The sequence below is a fragment of the Ambystoma mexicanum genome, chromosome 3p (genome assembly GCF_040938575.1).
Source record: "Ambystoma mexicanum isolate Mex_15411 chromosome 3p, UKY_AmexF1_1, whole genome shotgun sequence".
Lineage (NCBI taxonomy): Eukaryota > Metazoa > Chordata > Amphibia > Caudata > Ambystomatidae > Ambystoma > Ambystoma mexicanum.
Window position 1 is genome coordinate 222,266,101 of NC_090925.1, and position 24,948 is coordinate 222,291,048.

Consider the following 24,948-nt stretch of genomic DNA (forward strand, 5'->3'; position numbering starts at 1 on the left):
ACTGTGGTGAGACAGTAGGTTAGTAAGTCAGACAACGGTGGTATTCTTGTTGGCAAGCCAAGCCTTGGTTTTTGCCCTGAACAACCAAAAAGAGGGTTCTGCTCTGAGGTTCACAGGAATAGCGTTCCACTGTTTGGCAGCTAGTACCGGGATGCTGGAGCCTCCTGCTTTGTTTTAGGGAGAATTTAGATATGGATAGACAGTGAGAATACGGCATTGTGGTTGAGATGCGTTTGTTGAACTTGTCTGCCAAGTACTTGGGGGCGTTGTTAGAGAGGCATTTGTGGATGATGACTAGAGATCTAAGGGATATTCTATCTTGTACTGGGAGCCAATGAGCATCTTGTCTAGAGCTGGAAATGTGAGAGTGTCGCAAGATACTCAGGGTGGCTCTGAGGGCATTATTCTGTAGTACTTGCAACTTGTTCAAGTTGCGTTCTGATGTGCCAAGGAAGAGCATGTTGCAGTAATCAATTTTTGAGAGCACTAGCGCTCTGGCTAGGGTAATGCAACCGGACGGTGATAGCAACACTTTGCAGGCGTTGATGAGCTTATTTGTGTAAGCTGTGGAGGAGGCTGTGGCGGTTACTTGTTTTTTGAGCGAGAGTATGGAATCCAAATAAACCCCTAGAGTTTTGTTTTCTTTGGCTACTGTGATTAGGTTACCATCTATATTGATAGCGGTGTAACAAGGGTCCAGTTTCTTCAGCCTTGGTTGGGAGCCGATGAGAAGGAGCTCAGTTTTCTCGTTGTTGAGGCATAAGCTATGTTCTGCCATCCAGGCTTGGATCTCCAGGTAGAGGTTGTTAATCCGTGTGTAATCCTCTTCATAGCAGCCTGATAGTGTGATGAGAACCTGGTTATCGTCAGCATAGTTTGTGTATGTGACACCCAGGTTATCTAGGCGGTCGAACAATAGCTTTGTGAAGATATTGTATAAGGTTGGTGAGACACAAGAGCCTTGAGGGACACAACAGAGGATGGGGATGGGGTGGGCTGAAGCACCCGATGAGAAGAGACTGGTGGTTCGGTTGGCGACGAAGGATTGGACCCAAGCGGTCATTTGACTGGAGAATGCAGCTGACATCAGATGTTCTATCTGGTGGTAAACGAGGTCAAAGGCTGCCAAGAGGTCGAGCAGCAGGAGGACGGCGAGCTTGCATTTGTCCTTTGCCTCGTCCATCTGGATTTTGAAGTCCAGAAGTGCTGTCTCCGTTCTGTTCCATGCCTTGGCCTGAAGCCCGATTGTCGGAGTCCCAAAAGGTTGTTCTCTTCCAAATGCTTTTGGATTTGCAGGTAGGCCACCCTCTCTAGGATTTTAAAGATGTAGAATTGGGGCTGGTACACAGTTAAATAGGTTTAATGTGTTTTACCATATGGGTCCCTCGTTTTTATTAAGGTCTATACCTCTGATTAGATGAATTTCTAATCTTTACATAATGAAGGGAAGACTTCACCACTATAAAAATCAACTAAGGTAGATATGGAAAAACCTCTGTAATGGTAGTTAATATGCTTCATTTGCGAGACCTGTTTTTGTTTGCCTAATCAAAGAGGTCCTTTAACAGCGCCTCTTTTCAGTGCCTCAATTTCAATTCAAAGTCCAAATAAGAGACTTCATTGGCGGTTGATAATGGGGAATCCCCTATTTTCCAGTTATGACAATTGTTGTAAAAACTGTATTTTTGATAACACTAATTTGCGTGTTTTGAGGATTAGTCGATAAAGGATGAAAAGGAGTCAACCAGATGTTGTAGTCCCAGCTGTGTGTGATCTAAGGGGATCACATCATCTGCATATGTAAGCCAGCTGATATTTAAAATGCCCATATACCATTTTGAGTTTGAGGGGTTTGTAGGAAGTTCGATCCTATGCATGTGTTTTTTGTGTAAGAAGTGGGTGTTTGTGTGAGGATGATTTTGGTGAGTCATATTCACAAATGGAAAGTTGCATGGAAGACTGGACCCAGATTAGTGGAGGGCAAATTAAAGGTTTGTGGAGATGTGTGTTCAGAAGATCATTTATATAATTTCCTTCTACTTTATATAAGGTAATTTAAACGAAAGCATAAATAAAAAAAAAGTTGGTGTATAGTGTGCATTTGACAGATGTGGGGAGCTGCATCTTGTTGGGGTTCCTCCTTCCACTCATTGTTTATCTTTCTCCTCTTGAAGGGTTTGGGCAGGTCGTGAAGGCCCCCTGCACATCATCCAGTAACGTTGTCTGTGGATGCCCTGATAAGATGTTCAAGGTTTCGATTGGAAACGACTTTAAGTGCGAGAAATGCAGAGAGTGCATCAACGGGAAGCCATCCATTACTTGTGAGTTTCACCCAACCTGATCTCCATTTCCCAGGACACAAAGCAAATTCCACCTACAGGTCTGGGTAGTTTCATGGGAGACGTGTTATAACATTTCATGGTGACCTCCAAAGGCCACAGGGAGCCTATTTGTTACTTGGGCGAGTAAGGGAGGGACTGGGATAGCAAACTCCGACAACTGTCTTACTATGCCTGGAGCCGTTGGCAAATGGATGAGCTTGACCACATGCTTTGAGTCCCTGCGGTTCCGGTCATCCTCATGGGTGACCTCAACCTTCCAAACCTCTCCTAATGCTCAAGAGTTTAACTCGTCCTCTGACCACTACTGGACTGCCTTCACAACAGGTACATCAAAAATCCTGCCAACTCTCTTGACCGTGTGTTTTCTTGTCCCTCATCCCTAGTGTTCCTTTGGTTTCCCTCCCTCCATCCATTCATCCCTCGAACTGAATACTACCCCCCTTTTTAGTCTCTCTCCTCTAGTGCTCCCCTATTAATGAATGCAAATGCAAAGCTGAGATAATGGCTCCCTACCAAGCCAAAGTCCTGTCCTCCTTCCCAGCACATACTCCACGCGCCATGCCAGCTCTACTGATCAACCATAAAGAAAAGATTGCATGTGGGCTACAAAGTCAAAAAAGCCGACTCTCGACCCCATGCTGCCTAACAACTACAGGCCTATAACGACAGTCCCTTTCCTTCTCAAAATTCTAGACAAAGTGGCACATAGCCAAATCCAACTATACCTTGAAACAAACTCCATCCTAAGTAACAGTCAGGATTCTGCAAAGGCCACGGAACAGAGACTGCTCTGCTGGACCTTAAAAACCAAATAACAAAGATACTGTACACAGGTAAACCCGTCCTCCTTGACCTCTCAGCGGCGTTCGACCTAGTGGACCACAAAACCCTCACTGCACACTTCTCCCACTCAGCACATTTCTCAGACCAAGCCACCTCATGGATAACATCCTTTCTAGAAGGCAGGGCCATGAAAGTCTTTTCGAACACATCCAAACTGGATGCACTTGGGATCGCCTACACTAACTACGCAGACGACACCCAAGTGCTCCTCCCCCTAACTGGCTCATACCACACAGACGCCTTGGCTCTAAAACATATAAGCTACAATTCAAGCTTGGATGGCCCCTAATGCCCTATGTCTTAATGGGGATAAGACTTAAATCTTGATCCTCTGCCAAAAGTCCACACTTGCCAGGCTAGATAGTATCTGTCAATTTTAACATTGACAACTGCACTATCCCAGTCCTATCTTCTGTGAAAACGCTAGGGGTCTACATTGATGCAACTCTGTCCATGAATAAACAAGTTAGTGCCATTGTCTCCGCATCCACACTAAGCACCAAATTCATGAACGCCATCAAACCATTCCTAACCAAAGAAAACTGTTTATCAATAGCTAGAGCAACCATAGGCGCTAAACTGGACTATTGTAAACCACTCCTAGCTGGCACCTCTGAAAAAAACCTAAACAGACTTCAGGTCACTCAAAATAACGCTCTGAGAGCAGCCTTAAGCATCTCCAAAAGGGACCACATTTCACAAGCAAGACAATTTGTTCACTGGCTCCCTGTCAAAGAACGTATCGCCTTCAATGTTCTGACCACTAGCCACAAATGCATCCATCATACTGCACCGTCATATCTCTCAGACACTCTCCACAGACCGGCCTCATCCAGACCCACCAGACTATGCTATACCAACCAACTGACTGTACCACGTATCAACAAGATTACAGCGGGAGGACGGGGATTCCCCTACATAGCACCCAGATTCTGGAACAATCTCCCTCACGTTCTAAGAGCAGAAAGCTCTCTTACAGCCTTGAGAAAAAAACTCAAAACCTCTCTTTAACTAAACCACCACCACCCACAGCCAAACATATACACATTGCTAATGTTTTTTTTTCTGTGCCAATACCAATAAATAAATTAATCATACTGTTTGATGGACAATCAATATGCACAGAGTAGATCTTGTGTTAAATGTAAGGGTTTCATGCATGACTCATTCTAACTTAACTTAAGGGCAATTATTTATTTCACACAAAAGGGATCAAGAAAATGTTCAGATACGTTGCAAACAAAAATTGACCACACATTCCACATAAATGTATACAGTAATCGGAAGAAATGGCCAAACAGAAAAAAACACTGATATCATTAGCTTAGCCCGTGAAAAAGCACATATAATACATTGAATGTACTTCAACATTATAAAAACAATTAAATCCACAGACCAGAATTCTGTATGGACACACAACAGTTTACTTTACAAATTAATAGAATGGGTTGACGTGCAGATTTTGGTGTTAGTTGGGTAGATGACTACTGTGCCTTCCTTGGGACCGCAGGGTCATTTTTCAAAAGATAGCCAAGCGCAAGTCCCCGACCTCGGAAGGTTGTCCGGCAGGGCAGCTATGGGGAAAACACCCAGTGACGCGAGCGCTACCCACACCACTTCCACTAAGCACTCAAGTCCAACCAAGACTCGACGTGCACGTCGAGTTCTCAGAGGCACACAGAGAACGGTCCACCGAATCGGTGTCCTCTGGGCGTTCTCGATCAAGATCGCCGAATGACACCAGGCAACCATCCACTGTTGCCAAGAGTGCCTCACTTACCAAAGTAATGGAGGTTCGATTGTCCGAAGCCGACCTCCATCGCCAGGCCGCACTCCAGTAGCCGGCGTCAGCAGACCGCTCGATGCCTACGCCTGTGTCCCGACTTACTCAATCTACGGAAAGGGACACTACCCCCGAATCTCGACACCAGACGTCGAAAAACTTGGAAAAGGTGAAAACCCCACGGAAACAATCTTCCACTCACAGGGAGGGGGGAAAACAGCAGAAGAAGCCTCTCAACCTTCTTCTACACCACAGATACCGAAGGACAGCTCCAAGTCCTCTGTTAAACATTCTAAGACCCCTGCTCAAGCCCATAGGTCCAGTCAAGAGATTGCAGAGAAACACCCCCAAGAGAGGGTAATTCCCAGCTCTAAACAATGGTCCAGTGAGGACATAGACAGAGTTATGTCCAGAATGTCATCCCTAGCGGACTACTATTCCAAGAATCCAGAGCACTTCCTCTCGTATACCCCGGATGGGGCTACTCCCTCAGGGTCTAGGGACCCGCAACCCCCTAGTAAGAAACCTAGAGTTGAGGCACCAACACAAAGTCGGTCTTCTGACCCTTTTTACGTACAGCCATACTCAGTAAAATGAGGATCCACTACTGGTTGAGGATCCAGAATTGGCAGCGTTGGATGACCAAACTGGGGCGGACTACTATGGGGATGGCGAGTACCAAGACGAGGAAGAAGATAACCCAGAAGTCTACAGAGTAGACTCCCCAGTAGACAAGGAACCTCCAGTTACCGACTCTCCAGTCGAAAACCAATCTCTACTAAACAAGGTTTTATCCAAAGCGGCAGAACACTTCTGCATAGATACTCGGGGAGTTCAGGAGGAAAGGGACTTCGCCGAGGAATTAGTGGGAGAAAAGAGACCCATTGCCCACGCCATCCCTATTCTCAAATCTATAAAAAGGAGGATTGACCCTTCCCTTATTAATCCCAACCTCACCAGGGCAGTAAACCCCAGGATCGAGAAGTTGTTCAGGGCCGCCCAGTCAGACCCGCTGTATATAAGGGGGCAACTGAAACCGGACTCCCTGGTAGTCACAAATACCCGAAAGAGGGCGGGAACACCCCTATCATCGTCTGAGGCTCGTCCCGACAAGGAGAGCAAAAAGATGTACGGAATCCTCCGGAGATCCAGAAGGTAGCCTCCACTTTTGCCTACCAGGCAAGGATTGCCAACTCCACCACTCTGCTGGCTAGTTACAACTGCCACCAGTGGGAACAAGTGGCTGCACTCATCGATTCCGCACCGGAACCTTTAAAGAGCCAGTTGGCACAGGTTGTGTCGGAGGGGAGGGCTGTGTCCGGTTGCATCCTTAAGGCAACCTTTGATGCCGCGGGTAACACCGGCAGGCTAATAGCAGAGAGCACTGTTATTAAAAGGAATGCTTGGTTAAGGCAGTCAGGGTTTTTAAAGCCGAGACACAAGCATCCTTAATAGACAAGCCGGTGGAGCCTGATCTACTTTTTGGCAAGGCGGTAGAGGGCGCTTTAAAAAAACGCCAAAGATGAGTATGAGACTCTAAAGTCCCTGGGACAGTTGACCAACAAACCCCCTAATTAAAGGGGGAATGGCCATTTATTTCGCCCACGCGGCCAAAATTCTCAGACTCCAACTATTCTCAGGGGCAGGGCACACCATGGGGTAACAACCAGCAGTCTACCTAGAGTTACAACAGGGGTAACAAAATGGGTCGTGGTAAGGGTAAAGGCAGCCCCAGCAGAGGCAGAACCCCTCCCGCATAGCAGTGAGGCTGAGATCAGGGTCCCTTCCCACACATCTCCAGTAGGGGGACGCATTACCAACTTCAACCAAGCTTGGGAAGGGATCACATCAGACATATGGGTGCTGTCCACAATGTCCGCAGGATACTGCATAGAACTGCTCGAGCGTCCCCGAAACCAACCTCTGCGACAAAAGGTACATTACCTAGACCACCAGAAGATCCTCCTTGAGGAGATCGTCAATCTTCTAGAAAAGGACGTGAGCGAACTCGTCCCGGGCAAACAGGTAAACAAGGGTATTTATTCAACTTACTTCCTTGTGCCAAAAAAAGATCGAACAATGCGCCCGGTCTTAGACTTACGCCCTGCAAACAAGTATGTCAAGCCCCAAAAATTTCGCATGACTACTCTCCAAGAGGTAATCCCCCTCCTAAAAAAAGAGGGATTACATGGCAACACTGGACATTGAAAGATGCCTATTATCATATTTCCATGTTCCCGGCACACAGAAGATTATTGCACTTTAAGGTGGACAGTCGGCACTACTAGTTCAAGGTGCTGCCCTTCGGTATAGCCTTGGCTCCAAGGGTATTCACCAAGGTTCTGACGGTGGTGGCGGCACACCTACGCAGGGAGGCAATCCCAGTGTACCCTACCTGGACGACTAGCTCATCACGGGGGAGACCCCAGCAATTTGCAGTTCAAACATTCAAAGAAAGATCAACCTCCTCATCGAATTGGGTTTCACCATAAACGAGAAAAAATCAAGCCTGGTGCCACGCACCTCCAAACAGTTCCTAGGAGCTGTACCAAACATTCAAGAGGGGTTGGCCTTTCCATCAGAGGAAAGAATTCGGAACATACTACTTCAGATTCCTCTATCAGTCCGGTCGCCAGATAACGATACGCAAAGCAATGAGTTTGCTAGGCATGATGGTGTCATGTATTTACCTGGTCCCCCACGCACGCCTGCGCATTCGTCCCATGCAAGAATGGTTGGCGAAACAGTGGTCTCAGGCAAGTGGTCAGTGGGGCGAGCTAGTGGTCGTTTCGCCAACACTAGTACAAAGTCTTCACTGGTGGACAAGAGAGAACCTGCCAAGAGGGAAAGCCTTTTACGATCTAGAGGTTCAAGCTGTAGTCACTACAGACGCATCCCTATCAGGGTGGGGAGCACACCTCCTTCACTACACAGCGCAGGGTCTCTGGTCTCACTCAGTGGCCAAGAATCATATCAATCTGCTAGAGCTTCTGGCAGTATTCAGAGCGCTTCAATCGTTCGAGCCCCACCTGTTAAACCTGTCAGTGCAGATCCTAACGGACAGCACAACTGCGATGTTCTACCTAAACAAGCAGGGAGGGTCTTGTCCGGCAAATCTGTCCAAGCTTGCTCAGAAAATCTGGATATGGGCACTCAGACGGAACATTTACCTGTCATCGCAACATGTTCCAGGGGATCTCAATTCTCTAGCAGACGCCTTGAGCAGAGATCCTCACCCACAAGAATACGAGTGGTCGCTAAACAGAGAAGTCGTAGAAGACATCTTCTCACGGTGGGGTTTCCCCACTACAGACCTATTCGCCACAAGCGAAAAGGAACAATGTCCAGGATTCGCATCCAGGTTCCCACAGCCACACTCCATGGGGAACGCCCTATGGATGGATTTGTCAGGGATGTTTGCCTACGCTTTTCCACCAACCTTCCTTATGAGGAAGGTGGTCAACAAGATGCACAGGGAATCGACAACGCTCCTCCTAGCTGCTCCCATGTGGGCGAGGCAACCGTGGTTCCCACACCTACGCAAACTAGCTGTGTGCAAACCCATCAGACTCCCGTGCTGGCACAATCTACTGTCCCAGCACAAAGGACAAACAGTACACCCACAACCCAACTCGATGAACCTGGCAGCATGGCTCCTGAGGTCATAGAGTTTGGACATCTGAATTTACCACAGAGATGTATGGATATCCTAAAGGAATCTAGGAAACCAAACGCAAGGTACTGTTACTTTGATAAATGGAAAAGATTTGTTGTCTGGTGCCAGAATAAGCAATTCAACCCAGTTGATTGTACTCCTTCCAATATTGTCACCTACATGCTCCACCGGCTGGACGCAGGCCTTGTATTCAACTCACTCAAGGTACATCTGGCAGCGACATCTGCCACCCACAGCAAGGTTTCGTGTTGGAAAGTACCAGTGGTGAAGGCCCTCATGGAAGGGGTAAAGCGACTCCACCCTCCAATCTCTAACCCACCACCGGGTTGGGACCTTAACGTGGTGCTTGCTAAGCTCATGGGCCCACCATTTGAACCCATGCATAAAGCCAGTCTCAAACACCTGATCTATAAAACTGCCTTCTTAGTAGCCATTACATCCATAAGAAGGGTCAGTGAAATTCAGGCTCTGTCAGTGCAGGATCCTTTCTTTACTGTTCTGAAGGATAAACTGGTTCTATGTACACACCCTAGGTTCTCGCCTAAGTTTATTTAAAAATTCCACGTGAACCAGTCCATTGAGCTCCCGGCTTTCTCTCAGGAACCCACAAGCTCTGCTGAGGTGAAACTACACACTCTAGATGTGCGAAGAGTGGTCCTCTACTATGTAAACAAGACCAGACCGCTAAGGAAAACAGATCAACTGTTTGTCTTCATAGCTACAGGCAAAGAGGGAGATTGCGTCTCTAAAGGTGCCATCTCGAAGTGGATTGTAAATTGTATCCAACTGTGTTACTCCCTTTCTGAAAGAACTTTGCCTTTTACGCCTAGAGCCCACTCTACAAAAGGCATTGGGGCCACTCTAGCTTTCATTGCAAATGTACCCCTCGACACCATTTGCAAAGCAGCTACTTGGAGCTCTATTCACGCTTTTACTCAGCACTACTGCATTGACACTCATTCCAAGACATACCCAAGTGGGACAAGCGGTTCTAAGACATCTGTTTGCTCAGGACCCTTCTCACATCCCACCTCCTTCTTCTAATACTGCTCGCTAATCTATGCACAGCATGTGATCTAAGCAGATTCCACAAGCCTCAGAAGAGATGCATTACTCACCGTAATCGTATTTCTGATGCTTGTATCTGCTTAGATTCACATGCGACCCACCCTTCCCCCCATTCCTCCCCTCTGAGAGAAGAGGCATGGATGCTTGTAGTCTTATCTTCCTGCTTGGATAATCTGTACTCACGCTACTCCTCATGCTACTTCTTGTCAGAAAAAATACAATCTGAGGGTCCTACACGCGTGAGGGATCATGGACGTCACACTAGGGATAGTATTACTGACACGCCCTGTGTCGACACCCATTTTCGAGTTTCGAAAAACAAACTGTAATACTCTGCAACTTCCACTAGATGTCGGCCTATGCACAGCATGTGAATCTAAGCAGATACAAGCATCAGAAATACGATTACGGTGAGTAATATATAATTTATTTATTACACGGCCACGGTAGTGGCCATGTACTTATGGTTAAGTTGCTAATCCCATAGGAAGAGCACTTTTTTGCAAAGGTTGAATGCCGTTGGTGGAGATATAATAAAAGCCAGGTGGTGGATGGGAAGCACAGGTTGGAACGGGACTGGGGAGATTACAGACTGATATATATATATATATATATATATATATAATACAGAAAGAGGGACGGGAATCCAATCCAGGGCGCAACGGCACTCCGGCTGTGCTCGTAAGGAAAAACATCAATCTTCTTCACAAATCCACAAACAGTCGGTGTTTTTCAGTGCAGCCAAAACGTCCTTTATTAATTAAAAGTACTTGGACAAAGGAAGGCAGCAGCAGTTTAAAACAAAAAAGGAACGCCGCATTTCACCCTGCTCGGGCTTCGTCTGGTGTGTAACATGGAGAGAGGACTGCAGTAATATAGACTATCATATGTAAGTCCATCTTCAGTGTTTAGCACTTAAGTGAGCTGATAAGGAAACCACAAACAAGCAGGCAGCCATGTTGGAACATAGTGAATATTACTTCTGTTCTCTGCCAATGTTTGTGCTTGTGTAAAGTGCTAACAGTTCACTATTATAGCTATTCATAAGGTCATCCCAGAACTTGATTATCCCAAGTGGGTTAGAACAGGATGGCTTATATGGAATTTTGTAATTTAAAAAATAATTGTTTTAATATTTACACATATCGTCCGTTCAAATGTCCGACATTTTGAAATTTGCACATCGGGATGGTGGTTCTGGGTTTTCTTTTGTGCTGACCAAGTATTCATCTTCCCAGATGGTTAAGTTAGTAACTTGGTACTGCATAATACAGCAAAGTGTTATGTGCTTTTAAGGTACATGTTATAAAGCTTCGAATGATACATATATATTGATATGTATCAATATATATTAAAGTGCTTTGTGCTATGTAAACATAGATGAACTGTTCAATAATAAAGTGCTACGTGCTATGTAAACAGATGAACTATTCAATGATAAGGTGCTATGTGCTATCAAAGTGCATATTTAGTAAAATACATATAATTCATATATTGACCTGGGAGGCTGTGTGTTACCCTAACGGGTGCCTCACTCGCTCTAAAAATGTGCTGTGTGTACTTAAAAATACTAAAAATACTTAGGGATCCTATGGCCCAAATAATTCTATTGGCACATTGGAGGCTGTATGTTGCCCTCGCGGGTGCCTCTACATTATAAATTAACGAGCCTAGATAATGGCTTTCAAAACACAAAGAAAAACGGATTTGTGACGTTCTACCATAATCAGAACATGAGCTATTTGTGAGGCCCAATTGATTCTATTGGGACAAGGGAGGCTGTGTGTTACCCTCACGGGTGCCTCTACAATATAAATTGACCAGCCTGATAAGGCTTTCTAAACAAAGACAAGAAGGGATTTGTGGTATTATGCCATAATCAGAGCATAGACAGTTTGTTACCGTTGCGGTTGTCTGGCTCACATCAAACACTAGAATAAAATCACTGTTATGATTTAGAAAAAAGGTGGGGCAGCAATGGTAAGTACTATGACTGTGTATTACCCTCTCCTATTATTGAAGTACCACCTCTAATGTATTAAGGTGCATAATGCTATATGTTAGAATTACATCTCATAATAGGGAGCAAACAAGTTGAGATAAATAGCCCACAGCTTCAAAAATAGAATCACTAAATGGTTAAAAACAACTGAGGGTTACAGATACGAGATGTTGGATAATACAATCATATGTTAAAATCTACATGTTTGGAGCATTGTGATAACAGTGTTTTAGGCATAAAATGTATCAGATTATCCCTTTCTTGATCTCAGTCATATTGATAGGATCCCTACAGTCCAAATATATTCTTAACATTTCCACAGAGAGCACATGTTTAAAGATGATGCATTTTGTATACTAATGACAGCAAAGCACTTAGTCTATAAATGCATACCATTCTCTCCTATTTTCCAAGAAAAAGTGCATGTGTAGAACTGTGATTAAAATATACTTATTGGAAAAATCAATAAAATATAAATGCAAAAAACTGCATTCTGCTGAATAGGTGTCCAAATCGTACATGGTGTACTAGAAACCTTCACTTGTTGTGTTTTCGTACACCGCTTACAGAGAATTGGAAACTGGTGGAAAAGTTTCACAGTCAAAAAACCTGGCAAAAACGAAGATATACATACAATATAGTATAATAATCATGAAAGACATAGGGTTTAAGATCCCAGGAATACATATAATTCTTCGTCACGATTGTGACCTCTCGTATATTTAGTGTTACAATCAACTGTGTTTTGATTCCATTTGTCTCAATGTCCGCAATCTGTCCCCTCCTCTTGGGTGGATTCCCACTGAATCAATAATAAAATACTTAAATGAACTAATGTCATTATGGTGAGCCTCTTCAAAATGTTTGGCAAGTGGGTAGGACATATTGTGATTCTTGATTGCACGTAAATGTTGTAGTATTCGTAACCTGGCTTCCAATTTGGTGCTGCCAATGTACCATAGAAGTAATCACATAAATAACAAATTGTGTAAAACACCTCAAATCTTTTTTAATCTGGACTTCTTTCTTAGTTCGAGTATGTAAAAAAACTTTGGTGTTGATTCCATGACGGCATGCTTTGCATTTGCCACAGGTGTAAAAACCTGATAGTTTTGTGGTTAACCAGGTATTAGTGCTTGGTTTGGGTGATTGAAACAGACTGGGAGATAGTTTTGTTTGTCTAAATGGCGGTTTCCTATACGTTACAGTGGCATGCAACGGCAGATGAGGGCTAATATCAGGATCTCGTTTCAAAAGATACCAATGTTTGTTCAAGATCTGTTAGGTTTATTACTACATTCAATTCTGGAGCTAAAGAAACCAAAGTGAGCCATCTTCATTTGGTTGATCTTTGGTCTGTTCTTAAGACGTGCTGTTTTTGGCCAAAATCTCCCGGGTTTTATTACAGCTGCAGTCATAGGCTTTATTTATGATTCTTTTCTTATAGCCTCTCATTAAAAATCTGTCTGCGGTCTTTTTAGCGTTAGTTTTCCATACTTTGTTTTCACTGCAGTTTCTCTCAATACGCAAGAATCTCACCATAAGGGATACTATCTTTGAGACACTGTGGATGTGCACTTGTGGCATGTGAAAGTGTGGTGGTACTCGTTTCTTTTCTGTGTAACTCTGTACTTATGATGTTTTCAATAACTTTCACCTTTATGTCTAAATAGACTATTTCCGTCTTGCTGTGATGTTCTGTAAATTGCAGATTCTGTTGATTTTGATTCAAAATGTGAAAGAAACGTGTCCACTCCGTAGCCGTCCCGTTCCAGATGATGAATAAATCATCAATGTGCCTTTGCCACATAATTACTTTGTCTGTATGTTCCTTCAGATTATCATTCGAGAAAAGTTCTTCCTCCCATGCACCCACATATAGATTTGCAAAAGTAGGAGCTACTGCTGTGCCCATTGCCTTTTCACAAATTTGGTTGTAATACTTGGAATCAAACATGAAAGTGTTGTGGGTCAAAATAAACAAAAGCATATCCAAAAGCATAAGTGAATGTTCTCGATAACTTTGAGATCTGGTTGACAGAAACCTTTTTACAGCTTGTATGCCCCTGGAATGTGTGATACAGGTATAAAGTGACACTACATCCAGCGTAACCAAAAGAAAAATGGGTTGCCAGGGAATGTGCACTATTTGATTCAAAAATGCCGTTGTCTTTAGTGTAGGAAGGTAGATTTTCCACAAAGGGGAACAGAAAGTTGTCTACAAACTTCGAGGTATTTTCCAATAAGGAGTCTATCGATGCCACAATTGGCCTTCCTGGGGGTCTGGACATTGATTTATGGATTTTAGGTATGAAATATATAATTGGAGTTTTGCGATAGTTTTTAGTTAAATATTGTTCCTCTTTGATTGAAATGAGTTCCGAATTATACAATTTCTCCAACGTTATGTCATATTGTACTTTGTATTCCGGATATGGGTCACAGGATAATTTCACGTATTTGCTGATGTCATTCAGTTGTCTTTCTGCTTCTCTTTGATAGTCCTTGGTGTTAAGGACTACAACATTGCCACCTTTATCTGATGATCTTATTATGATAGATGTATCTGCTTGTAGGTTTTCCATAGCTGGATGTTGTAATTAAGTTAAGTTGTAAACTGTTCCTGGTCTAATCGCCAACTTTTTGAGTTCGTCTGTGACAAGGTCCTCAAACAGATCTATTGTTGGACAAAAGACATTCGAGGGATTGAATTTAGATTTATTCTTCATTCCGCTAGGAACCGCCATGCCAGTGTCTATATCTGTTGGTAATTCTATTTGCCACTCATCTTGGGCTGCATGAAACAAAGTCTGGGTGGCTTCACTTTCTCCTATATTTGCTAAATCCCTTAATGCTATTATGTCACTGATGTTCAAAGGTGAAGGAATGGACTTCAAACTCGGCATTTGTGTATTATCCAGATTAGCATGAAATTTAGTTAGTCTTAATTTGCCAATGAAACAGTACAAGTCAATTCTTGCTTGGGAATAATCAAATTTAGCAGTGGGGCTGAAAGAGATGCCCTTTCCCAATACTTCATTCTCGTGTTGAGTCAAGTTTCTGTCTGACAGATTGATTACTTGCATTGTGTCTTTTACTGGGTGGTGGTCTTGTTCTTTCCAGAGCGTGTCTGATGGCCTGTTGATTGATCCCGTTTTCTTCCTCTGTCCCCGACGCCCCCTTGTTGACCTCCTTTTGCTGACATTGATTTTTGGGATTGCTTGCCTTTGTGTTTCGCACTTGCGCTGTTTTTCCCACCTGATGTAATCGTCTAATTTCCTCTAAAAAATTCATCCTAATAGGGTCACTACTGGAGTTTGAGACATCTGTGGAAGTGCTGGCATCTTCCTCTCGTTCCGATTCGGTTAGATTTACACTTTCACCATTGACATCTGCTTTCTTTTGGATACCTTTGCGGACACTGTCATATTTTCTTCCGAAAGTGTAAATGCGTCCTGTAGCGTAATCTTCCTTATCTCTCAAAAACTTTCTCTGTTTCTGTTCTTTTATTTCTTCTTCATATTTACTTATGTTAGTCTGCATTTGAATCTTGATTTTATTTGCTGACTCTGCATCTGGGCCATTGTATACATCTTGTTCAAGCGCTTCAATCTCCTTGAGTGCTTTAATTCTATCACTCTTGGAATATTTAACCAATATCGTTAACATTTTAAAGGAAAATTCACTGGTTGCTTCCCCCCAATTCATTCAACATTGCAGGGTCGGGGTCCTCATACGTTGGTATGGTAAATATTCTGAGACCTCTAGGTATTCTCTGATTGTCCTAGTAATTTTGTAGGGATTTTATTTCCCACCATTTGTTGTTCCTTTTTATGTAGTTTCTCCAGTTTGAAAATGTTCTGTTGTATCGTTTTCAAGCATGGTTTTGCCAATGTGCCAGTGTTTTATTATTTGACAAGTGTCATAATGTAGCCACAAAAAATAGCGGTATACCTTTAGTGACTGAGGGGTAGCCTGTGGCCATGGGCAGTGGCCAGATTGTCCGGGTCATGAAATAAGGTCTTGATCTGGACAATCTGGCTACTGGCCATGACCACAAGGGACAAAACATAGGATTAAAGTGGCCATGTCCACCTGGGACTGGCTTTGTGGTAAAGTTATTTGAAATTAGGCTAGATTTTAAAGGGAAGAAAAATGTGCTTGTGGTAATATGGTCATAGGGTTCTCTTTTTGCCTTCTGCAGGCTGCTATGGAAAGCGAAGAGGGGCCCTGTATGGAACCCTCACCTTCCCTTTCCATGGTGGCCATCCTTGAAAAGGTTTTTCCTTCCTGCGGCGTCCCAGTGTTGGAAGAAAAATCCTATTTTTTAGCACCCCGGGTTCCCGCTTTGGGAACCTAGGGTGCTAATGGCCTTCATCCCCCATTTCAGGGGCTGGAATGGGGGGGGGGGGAGGGGATAATGGTCCAGAGACCTTGTTATCCACCCTCGCTTCGCTGGTAACTTGGACTTCTGGGCCGATATCCACCGTTCCAGTCCCTGGAACAGAGGATGAATGCCACAATTTTCTCATTAGCATAACACAAAATGCAAATGGAAATGTTGGAACATCTTATTTAGTCTATGTACTTTACTGAGAAATATAAAGTAGATGTTATACATTTTTTTTTTTTTAGTTCGACTTTCTAACTGTGAAAGGTGGTTCCTAAAGGAATATTTCATTTGTTGTTTTTGGATGTATTTTTTTTGGCAGGAGAGCTGAGAACGAAAGGTGGGGAGGGAAATGAGGGAAGAGCAACCAAACACTAATATGGAGAGGGTAGTTGGACAAGGGTAAATGTTGCGCGTGTGTTATTTCTAAGTTAGGGGGCATTGTTTCTCATGCTCCTTGATGACAGCAGTGGTGTTGGCACTTGGGGAGGAGGGATGGCATTAGCTGATGCCATTTTAAGATAAATAACAGTTTTTCTAAAGGTATGTACTGTTTACTAGATTGTTCATGGATAATGAGTAGGAATAGGTGTTGGAGCTGTGCAAGGGACATTTTGAAGTTGGTAGTTCCTAGATCAGCAGAAAATGCTGTTCCGAACTGTCCGCCAAGCAGAGATCTTATTGTGAAGTGCGGACAAGTTCTCAGTCACGTCATCATGCCGCGCGCCGGAGTATGGTCATGTGGCACTGTCCCCCAAGGTCCGCTATGAAGTCAGATGTTCGTAGACGTCTACGGATGCAAAACAAGTTGAAATAGTTGCAAGAAGTGTTAAAAATGATTCCAGTCCAGATGGTGGGAAATGGCAGAGTTTTAAGGTGAAACTTTGGAAATTGGACACAAATATTGCTACATGGCATAAGTATGATATTAGTAAGTTGTAGGAAAATAGCATGCACTGGTAAAAACCTATGAAATTCAACGAAAGAACTTTGTTAAAGGGATGTTATGGTTAAGTTGCACTAATAAAAACCTATGAAATTTAATGAAAAAATTTTGTTAAAGGGACGTTATGGTTCCAAGTAAAACCGAAAAACTCCTGAAATTCGCCAGTTATGGTAAACTAGGCAACCATAACTCGCGCCCCCACCGTGCACTGCTAAGACGAACACCCAGGAAATCAAAGATGACATCACAAATGTCATTGATGACATCACTGATGACATCACATATCTGGCTCACTCGTTTTTCCTTTACTGATATATCTAGGCCAGTAACAGTCAGGAACTAAAAATTCACTATACTATAGTAGAAAGTACTATATTTGTAGACTTATACTTCAAATATGTTCTTACAGTAATTCACTTAGGGTCCGCTCAAAGCATATGAAACATATACAAAGGGGAAAACACAGATTTGAAAGACAGCAATGCTTTCTATGTATGAAGATGATTAGTAAGGTTATAAACACTGTCTTATAGTTCTGTTTTTTTATTACTGTACTTTCCCTGGATATGCTCATATTTGTACACATTGCACTTACACTACTTTCCTTAGGGTCTAGTCACAATATGTGATAGTTATACATAGGGAAGTAGTAGCTTTGAAGCAGAGCAATCATTTCTGTGCATGAAGATAATCAGTTGGGTAATGAAGATTGTCAGGGTAAAACTGCTGTTTTTTTGTTTACTTCACTTTCTCTGTATATGCTCCATTTGTATGTGTTGTTGTCTGTGTTTTGGGTGCAGTAATGCAATAATGTAGTAAGTGATGTTGATTAGGTACGTACTAAATGTTTCACAGTATGCAAGACTCTAATAAGAAAGCATTTATAATTTTAGTATTTAACATGGCAAGGTTATTAATATTGCATCTCCATGTCTGCTCTGCTGCACACTATGCCTATGTTACTACATGTGTATCTTAGTGTATTGGAAAAAACTTCATAATACAATGCTATTTGGATTAATGTATTACTTAATGCACTCCGTACCTCATGATATTCATTCCAATGATCCTTGACACTTTTTTTTATTAACATTACAATAAGAATCCCTTGTACAGACTTTTCATGAAAGGTAAATGCACATGTGATGTCATCAGTGACATTTGTGATGTCATCTTTGATGTCCTGGGTGTTAGTCTTAGCAGTGCACGCTGGGGGCGCGAGTTATGCTTGCTTAGCTCACCATAACTGGCGAGTTTCAGGGTTTGTTCGGTTTTACTTGGAACCATAACGTCCCTTTAACAAAGTTTTTTTCACTGAATTTCATAGGTTTTTAGTAGCGCAACTTAACCATAACGTCCCTTTAACAAAGTTTTTTCATTGGCTGTGTAGTTATGGTTAAGTTGCTATTCCCGTAGGAAGAGCACTTTTTCGGTGGCTCATAACTTCGCTCCCCCTGGACGAATCAACACCAAACCTTGCAAAAAAAGTATATGGCCCACTCTGAATTTTCTTGCAAAGATTGGTGAGGTTTGATCCAGGGGGGGCAGAGTTATAGGGGGGACCCAAAACTTCTTTTTTTCCCATAGACTGAATGGGGAAAAAACGTTGCTCACGCCTACAGCCCAAACCGCTGGATGGATTTTCAGCAAATTTGCGGCAGGAGCAGCGGCTTGGTCCCGAAAGCGTGCTTTTGTAAATTTGGTGAAAATCCATCCAGTAGTTTTTTAAAATTGACCAAAAAGTAGGTCACAAAAAATGTGTGATATCTATGTGCGCTCCGCAGACACATTTCCCTGTTCGCTCCGCGGACAGTGTCCTGATTGGCTAATCGGCTTGCGTCATGTTTGCGGACATGCAACGTGTCCGCTGATTGGATGGTGAAAAGCGTGGAGTGTGCGTCGGATTTTTGGGAACGCCCGCCATCTTGTATCCGCGGACATCCGTGGACAGCGCAGTGACAAATGGTGGAGAAATATAATATTGGCAAGTGTGTTGGAGTGTAAGACTGTTTGGGGAGGGTGGGGGAGTAAGAGATGGGTCAAATACTGTATGTATTTAGGTGGCAGGCACCTCTGTTGTGTTCGATGTGTCCGCGGACAGCCGGGCTGTCCTTAATGTCTGTAATTGACCAAAATGGGGGTGTCCTAAGGACGCTTTACCTGTCCGTACTGTTCGCAGGCAAGTTGAAACTGTTCTAAGAACACACACGTTGTCTGTGGACATAAAAATTGCCCATATGACATAGTTAAAATGTTTGATTCTATGGGTGTGATCTGCTGTGGTGGTTGTGGCCAGGGCCTAGAGTCTTGGGTGCATGTGGTGGTTGTGGTCAGGGCCTAGAGTCTTGGGTGTGAAATGAGACCAAAGTTCAAGACCAAAGTTATAAGTACCGAAGTTATAAGCTACCATGGGTGTGATATGCTGCAGTGCTTGTGGCCAGGTCCTAGGGTCTTGGGTGCATGGGCCATGCACCCAAGACTGAAGTTATATGCACTGTTCGCTTCAATGGTTTGGTTATGGAGCAGTATTTATGAGTAGTACTTATTGTAATATACTTACTGTTTGGTTTGGTAACTGGAGTACATATATTCTTTGTCAATTTCTGTGATAAAAGAAAAGAGCATGTTAGTATTGATAGTTTGTAAGGACTTATAGCTTTGAATAATAGACATTCTTTATTCATTTCGACCCTCACATTTAGTAGATTACAAACCAGTGTACTGTGCTATTTGCTCAGTTTCTGTGTTTCTTTTTCAAATCATTGGGTCTGTGGGGAAAAAACCCTTTTTTTTGTTATGCTACAGTCTGTTTCTTTGTTTTTTTTCAGTGTTCACTTGTTGTTTTTGGCTAATGTTCTATCTGTTGGCTTGTTGCACATTTTTGGAGCAGTTAGATACCTGTTGGCGTATTTTAACTGTCTGTTTTGTTATAATTTTGTGGTATTGATTTATCTGTTTGGTTGTTATAGAATCTTGGAGCAGTTAGATACCTGTTGGCGTATTCTAACAGTTTATAGTTTTTTAATTGAAGTTTTGTTAATGTTCTAGTACAGATTAGTTATTAAATTTTGGTTTTAAGAAGATTAAATAAGCATTTGTAAGATTTGCTGGTAATCTCTGCTTTAGAGTAATGATACTATTATTACATTCAAACCATCAACATTTCTTTTTTATATATGCAGTGTAGTGACCTGCATTGGTTGTGGCTCCTGCGTGGTCGATTCTACCTATTGTTGTGAAGGTTTTATTACCAAGTGATACTTGACCGTGTGTGAATCCAGTCAGCTTGCAGTTCTTTTTGGTACCATCTGCATTGTAACGTAGAAGCATTAGTATTATGTATTTACTATGTGTTTATATTAGTAAGGTGGAGATGATTATCTGGATTGCAGGTAGTACATAATCTACCATGGTTTGCATTTTGTACAAGTTGCTGAAATGGAACAGATTCACAATTAGGTATGGGTACATACACAAAGCGCTCATTAGGAATTTGTTCCTGTGTCACATTGTTGCAGAGAGTGCATGTATGTTTCCACATGGATGAAATCTGGAAAATGTAATTTATAGGTATGTTTTTGTTTGAGTTTATGGTGAATTTCACCATTCCAGCACAGTAGTCCAATTCTTGTCTTATTCCATTACTGTACGTGTTGTCAGGATTGTTTGTTGCGTTTCTATGAAGTACTAACATTTGCAAACACAATTGGTCTGTACTGTGTAAGTAAATGTTGTCAACAATTGGTGGTAATTGAAATGGAATATTCATTGCTACATTTGCGTAGCAACCTACACCAGTTATATTTGAACATTTGAATGGACCAGATAGTTCTGTGTCCAAGTCATTCTTTCGGAGTGTCTTTTGCTTCTTTGAAGAAGTACCCGAGTTACCTTGAGTAATAGGTTCTTCTTTGGTTGTGGTAATTGAAGTATTAGCTTCTTTTCGTCTCTTTGGAGGATTTGCAGTGAGATCCTGTTGCATTTCTGTTTGAATTATTTTTCTTTTACAACATGTTTTTTTGTGGAACAGGTTATGTGTTTAGATGGCGGGGGGTGTATAGTGAACGTAGTAGATTGTATTCTAAAATGCAAGGAATATCAGTGTTGACTTGACTTGCATCAAAGTTGATTAGACATAGACCGTCACATGTATGTAAGCGTGATAGTGCTATGTAGCTCATGCCTTCATTAAAGACTGTTACCAATATCTATCAATGCTTTGTCTAGGGTAAGACCTTGTGATTTATGAATGGTGAATGCATATGCTAGAGTTGGAGAAAATTGTTCACTGCGTACATACATGTCTTTTGAAGAGAAGGAATTGAGCTGTTGAGCACCCTATCCTTTTTACTTCTGAAAGTTTGTCAAAGAGAATATTGACAAACTGAATGTTGTTGTCACGTGGGTATGTTTGAAAGCCAACAACTGTACCCAGTGCTCCATTAACTAGTCTTTGCTCCACGTCAAGGTTACGTTTAAGCATTACTCTACAGGTTAAGGATAATTTTAATATTTTTTTTCCAAACCAGCTGTGTTGGAGATAGAATTTTCTCAGGTATTTAGTCTTGTTGTGGCTTGTTGACACATGGGTAGTGTACGTCCAGTTGGTCTGTGGAGCAAATTTCAATTATTGGTTGCATTTCTTTTTTCAACATAGTTTAGTTGAATTTGGAACAGCTTGCAAGAGTTGGCATTAAGGACATACAATTGACATTTTTGTGCGCTAATTGTTCCATAACATCAGTAGCACATGAGTTGTGGCCATAAAGTGCATGGATGTGCCAGGTTTTTAATATTGCTTGTGCTTCTTGAGATAGTACACCAACTCTAATACTTTTTAAAATGTTGGTGTAGGTGAGGTCTGCATACTGGTGCATGTTTTCTGTTAATTCTCTGTATAGGAAATGTTGCCTAAGGTTGACATTTCCTATGCTGCCAACAGTTTTCGGGCAGAGTTTGTGTCCTAAGGTTTTAAAAATGGGTTCACCTTTCACTGGTGTCAATTGAAGATCTCTGAAAACAATCATGTTTTTCCCTCCAAAGAGCTCTTCGTAGTTTGTTTTAAGTACTTCTTGTAATCTGAGGTGAATCAAAGCCAACATTAGGTTGGAGACCATGCTCACTTCATCTATCAGTAGCATTTTCATTTGTTTTAACACTCTGCGTAGTTCCATTGCAGCTTCTGTAGAAAGTTTGTAATATTCTAATTTGTTTTGGTGTTCTACTGGCAGGAGTAGTAATCGGTGTAAAGTGTCACCGCCTATGTTGTAGGCAGCTAAACCTGTGGGGGCAGTTACAACAGCTGACAGTTTGTTGTTTGTCAGTTGTTGAAGGACCTTGCTGATTATTTTGATTAAGAATGTTTTGCCTGAACCAGCTTCACCACTGAACTATAATAGTATAGGTTTGTAATTTTGGCAGGTACATTCTTTATTTTCATGTTGTACACCATGTGCAATTTCTTTTGTTACTTCTTGAAAAATTGTTGTGATTGTAGTGTACTTAAATCTTCTGTATCTTCATACTGACACATGGTGTTTTCTACTTCTGTCATAGCTAATTCTGCCTCATTTGCTATTAGTGGCTGGCCCAGTGGTTCTTGGCTTCCTGTTACAGAAGGTTGACTACTGTCAGGAGTGTCCTTATCTAGTTGGGCTTGGAGTTCTTCTTCGTGTTGCTGTTCATTGTGCATCATTGTTTTGTACTGTGTAAAGGTTACATCGGTGATAGTGCTTTCGTTTGCTTTGAAAGCGTCTTCATAGGATTCATAGTTATCTAGTATTTCTTCTTTTTTCTCCATGGTTTAAAGAGCTGTAGCACGGACATGTAATGTAGTTCTTTATGTTGAGGTGTTTTTAATGACAATTGGATATGATTGATTAAACTTGGTTTGGTAAGTTTTACTAAGCTGCCTTCACAATATGTCACTCTGGATCTACCTTTTTTTCATCGGGTTTTATATTATTTTTCTATGTGAGGTTTTGGGCTATTTGGTATAGACACATGGTTTCCAAAGTGGTACTTCAGTTTGGGTAGTATGTGTCTGATACATTGTTTGTTTTTCAAAATGTCTTGGCTGTTGGGATCATTTTTGGCTATTGTTTCTATGTTGTTGTATGATTTGAGAACTCTTTTTTTTCTAGATTTAGCAGGACCAAGACTTGGCCATACTATATTCAGATTTTCCATACAAAGCAGTACCGGTTAAACGATCTGCAGCTTTATAGCAGCTACATTCTCTATGGGAGAGCATTTTTATGCCCAAGCTGTACAATTTCTGAAACAGTGTTTTGCCTGATGACGGGTCATTCCAGAGGTCTTGAAGCTCTGTTTTTTCTGCTTTGGTTAAGTAGGCTGTAACATATCATGAAACTGCAGTGGAATTGTCTGCAATGTACTGCACATCTGTTTACATTTCACAATAGAGCAATGATTGCATTGTAATCATTGATATGTTTAGCTTCTTTTGTTTTTTTAATGTAATAAGTATTTTACCCCTGCTTCTGTAACCGGTCTAGGGAAACCAAATCGGCATTTGGTGTAGTATTTCACTTTGTTTTTGTATTTGCGACGACAATATTTGCCACATTTGTGTCTTTGAAATTGTACAGTTTGTGCATGAAGATCACTATTTGTTGCTTCTGATGGAATTTCACAAGTGACATATTTTTCAATAAACTGTAACACAGTGGCATCACTGTCTTGACCAAATTTAGGAGCATCGTTAATCCATAAAAGCATGTGGATATGTGGTGCTCCTCTGGCTTGGTATTCTTTTCTCCAAAAGTGTTGCACTTCTCCGAGAGGAGGAACAGTTTTACTACAAATAAAGTGTAGCATAGCAATGAAGCGATGATGGAAATATCTTGAAACATTAACAAGATGTAGAGAGCAAAGTTCTCCAGGTGTTGGTATATCTGTTTGTTTTGTTTTTGTTTTATAAGCTTAAGAAATCATGTAGATATTCCCATGCATATTCTGCACTACTTAATGTAACAAACCAAGTGGGTGGGCTAAGGTTTCCTATCATACAATATACATCTCTGTGACGTCGGAACCAGTACTCTTTTGTACCACACATGCTTGCTAACAGATTTGTAATGTTGACAAAATGTGGATCTTCAGAATACATTCGTAATGAGCATTATTCCGATGCTGTTATCTGAGTGGGTGTAGCATCGTAACTTCCTCCTTTGCCAGTAGGAAAGAGTAGATGAAAAGCACGTGCTTCTATACTTTTTTCCCATATGCTGATTGGTGATCCTTTCATTTGTCACATTTGGTACGTTTCTAGTGCATCTTCTATGGTGTCATTAGAGTGTAATGGATGAATTGTATAATGGTCTAAAATATTGGATAGTGTAGCAGGATCTAGAAGTTCAAATTGACCAGTTTCTGGTGACTCTTGAATTATTTCAGTTGTTTCCCTTAAGTTTTCTTCAATATTTATTTCTTTGTGGTATTCATTATTGTCTTTTAGATATTGCAAGGCTTGTCTAACCTTATGTCTACCAGTTGTTGCCAAATTCTTTTGTCTTTTGTAGGTACACCATTTACTAAGACAATTAAAGATTGTTCTATTGGACGTTGCACTCCCAGAGTGTGCACATTTTCTTTTAGATCTAATGGTAAATATACTACTTTGCCGCAAATGCCTTTCACCAATTCAGAGGGAGGTAATTTTGCAGTTTTTGGTTGAATAAGTATTATTGCTTGAAATGGGTGCACTGTTTGAATTATGATGCTCTCATATAAATTGAGTTGTTGCAGGGGTTTTGGTAGAGGGAATAATTCCAAATTATTTGTGATAGCACGTGAAGGAGTTTGATTGTTGTCAAGTTTTGTAGTGCAGTAACTGCAAAGTGTTAAGGGGTCAGTTATTTCATATTGGTTTTCTG

The 24,948-nt window shown here is 41.9% G+C and overlaps 1 protein-coding gene across 1 annotated transcript in view; it reads left to right on the forward strand.

Annotated features, from left to right (window-relative positions):
* LOC138580289 (tumor necrosis factor receptor superfamily member 1A-like) overlaps window positions 1-24,948 on the forward strand; it is a 235,152-nt gene that overhangs the window by 137,766 nt on the left and 72,438 nt on the right. Inside the window, exon 4 of the mRNA XM_069650703.1 lies at window positions 2,175-2,321. Within this exon, the coding sequence (XP_069506804.1) occupies window positions 2,175-2,321 (147 nt within the window). The remainder of the gene's footprint in view (window positions 1-2,174; window positions 2,322-24,948) is intronic.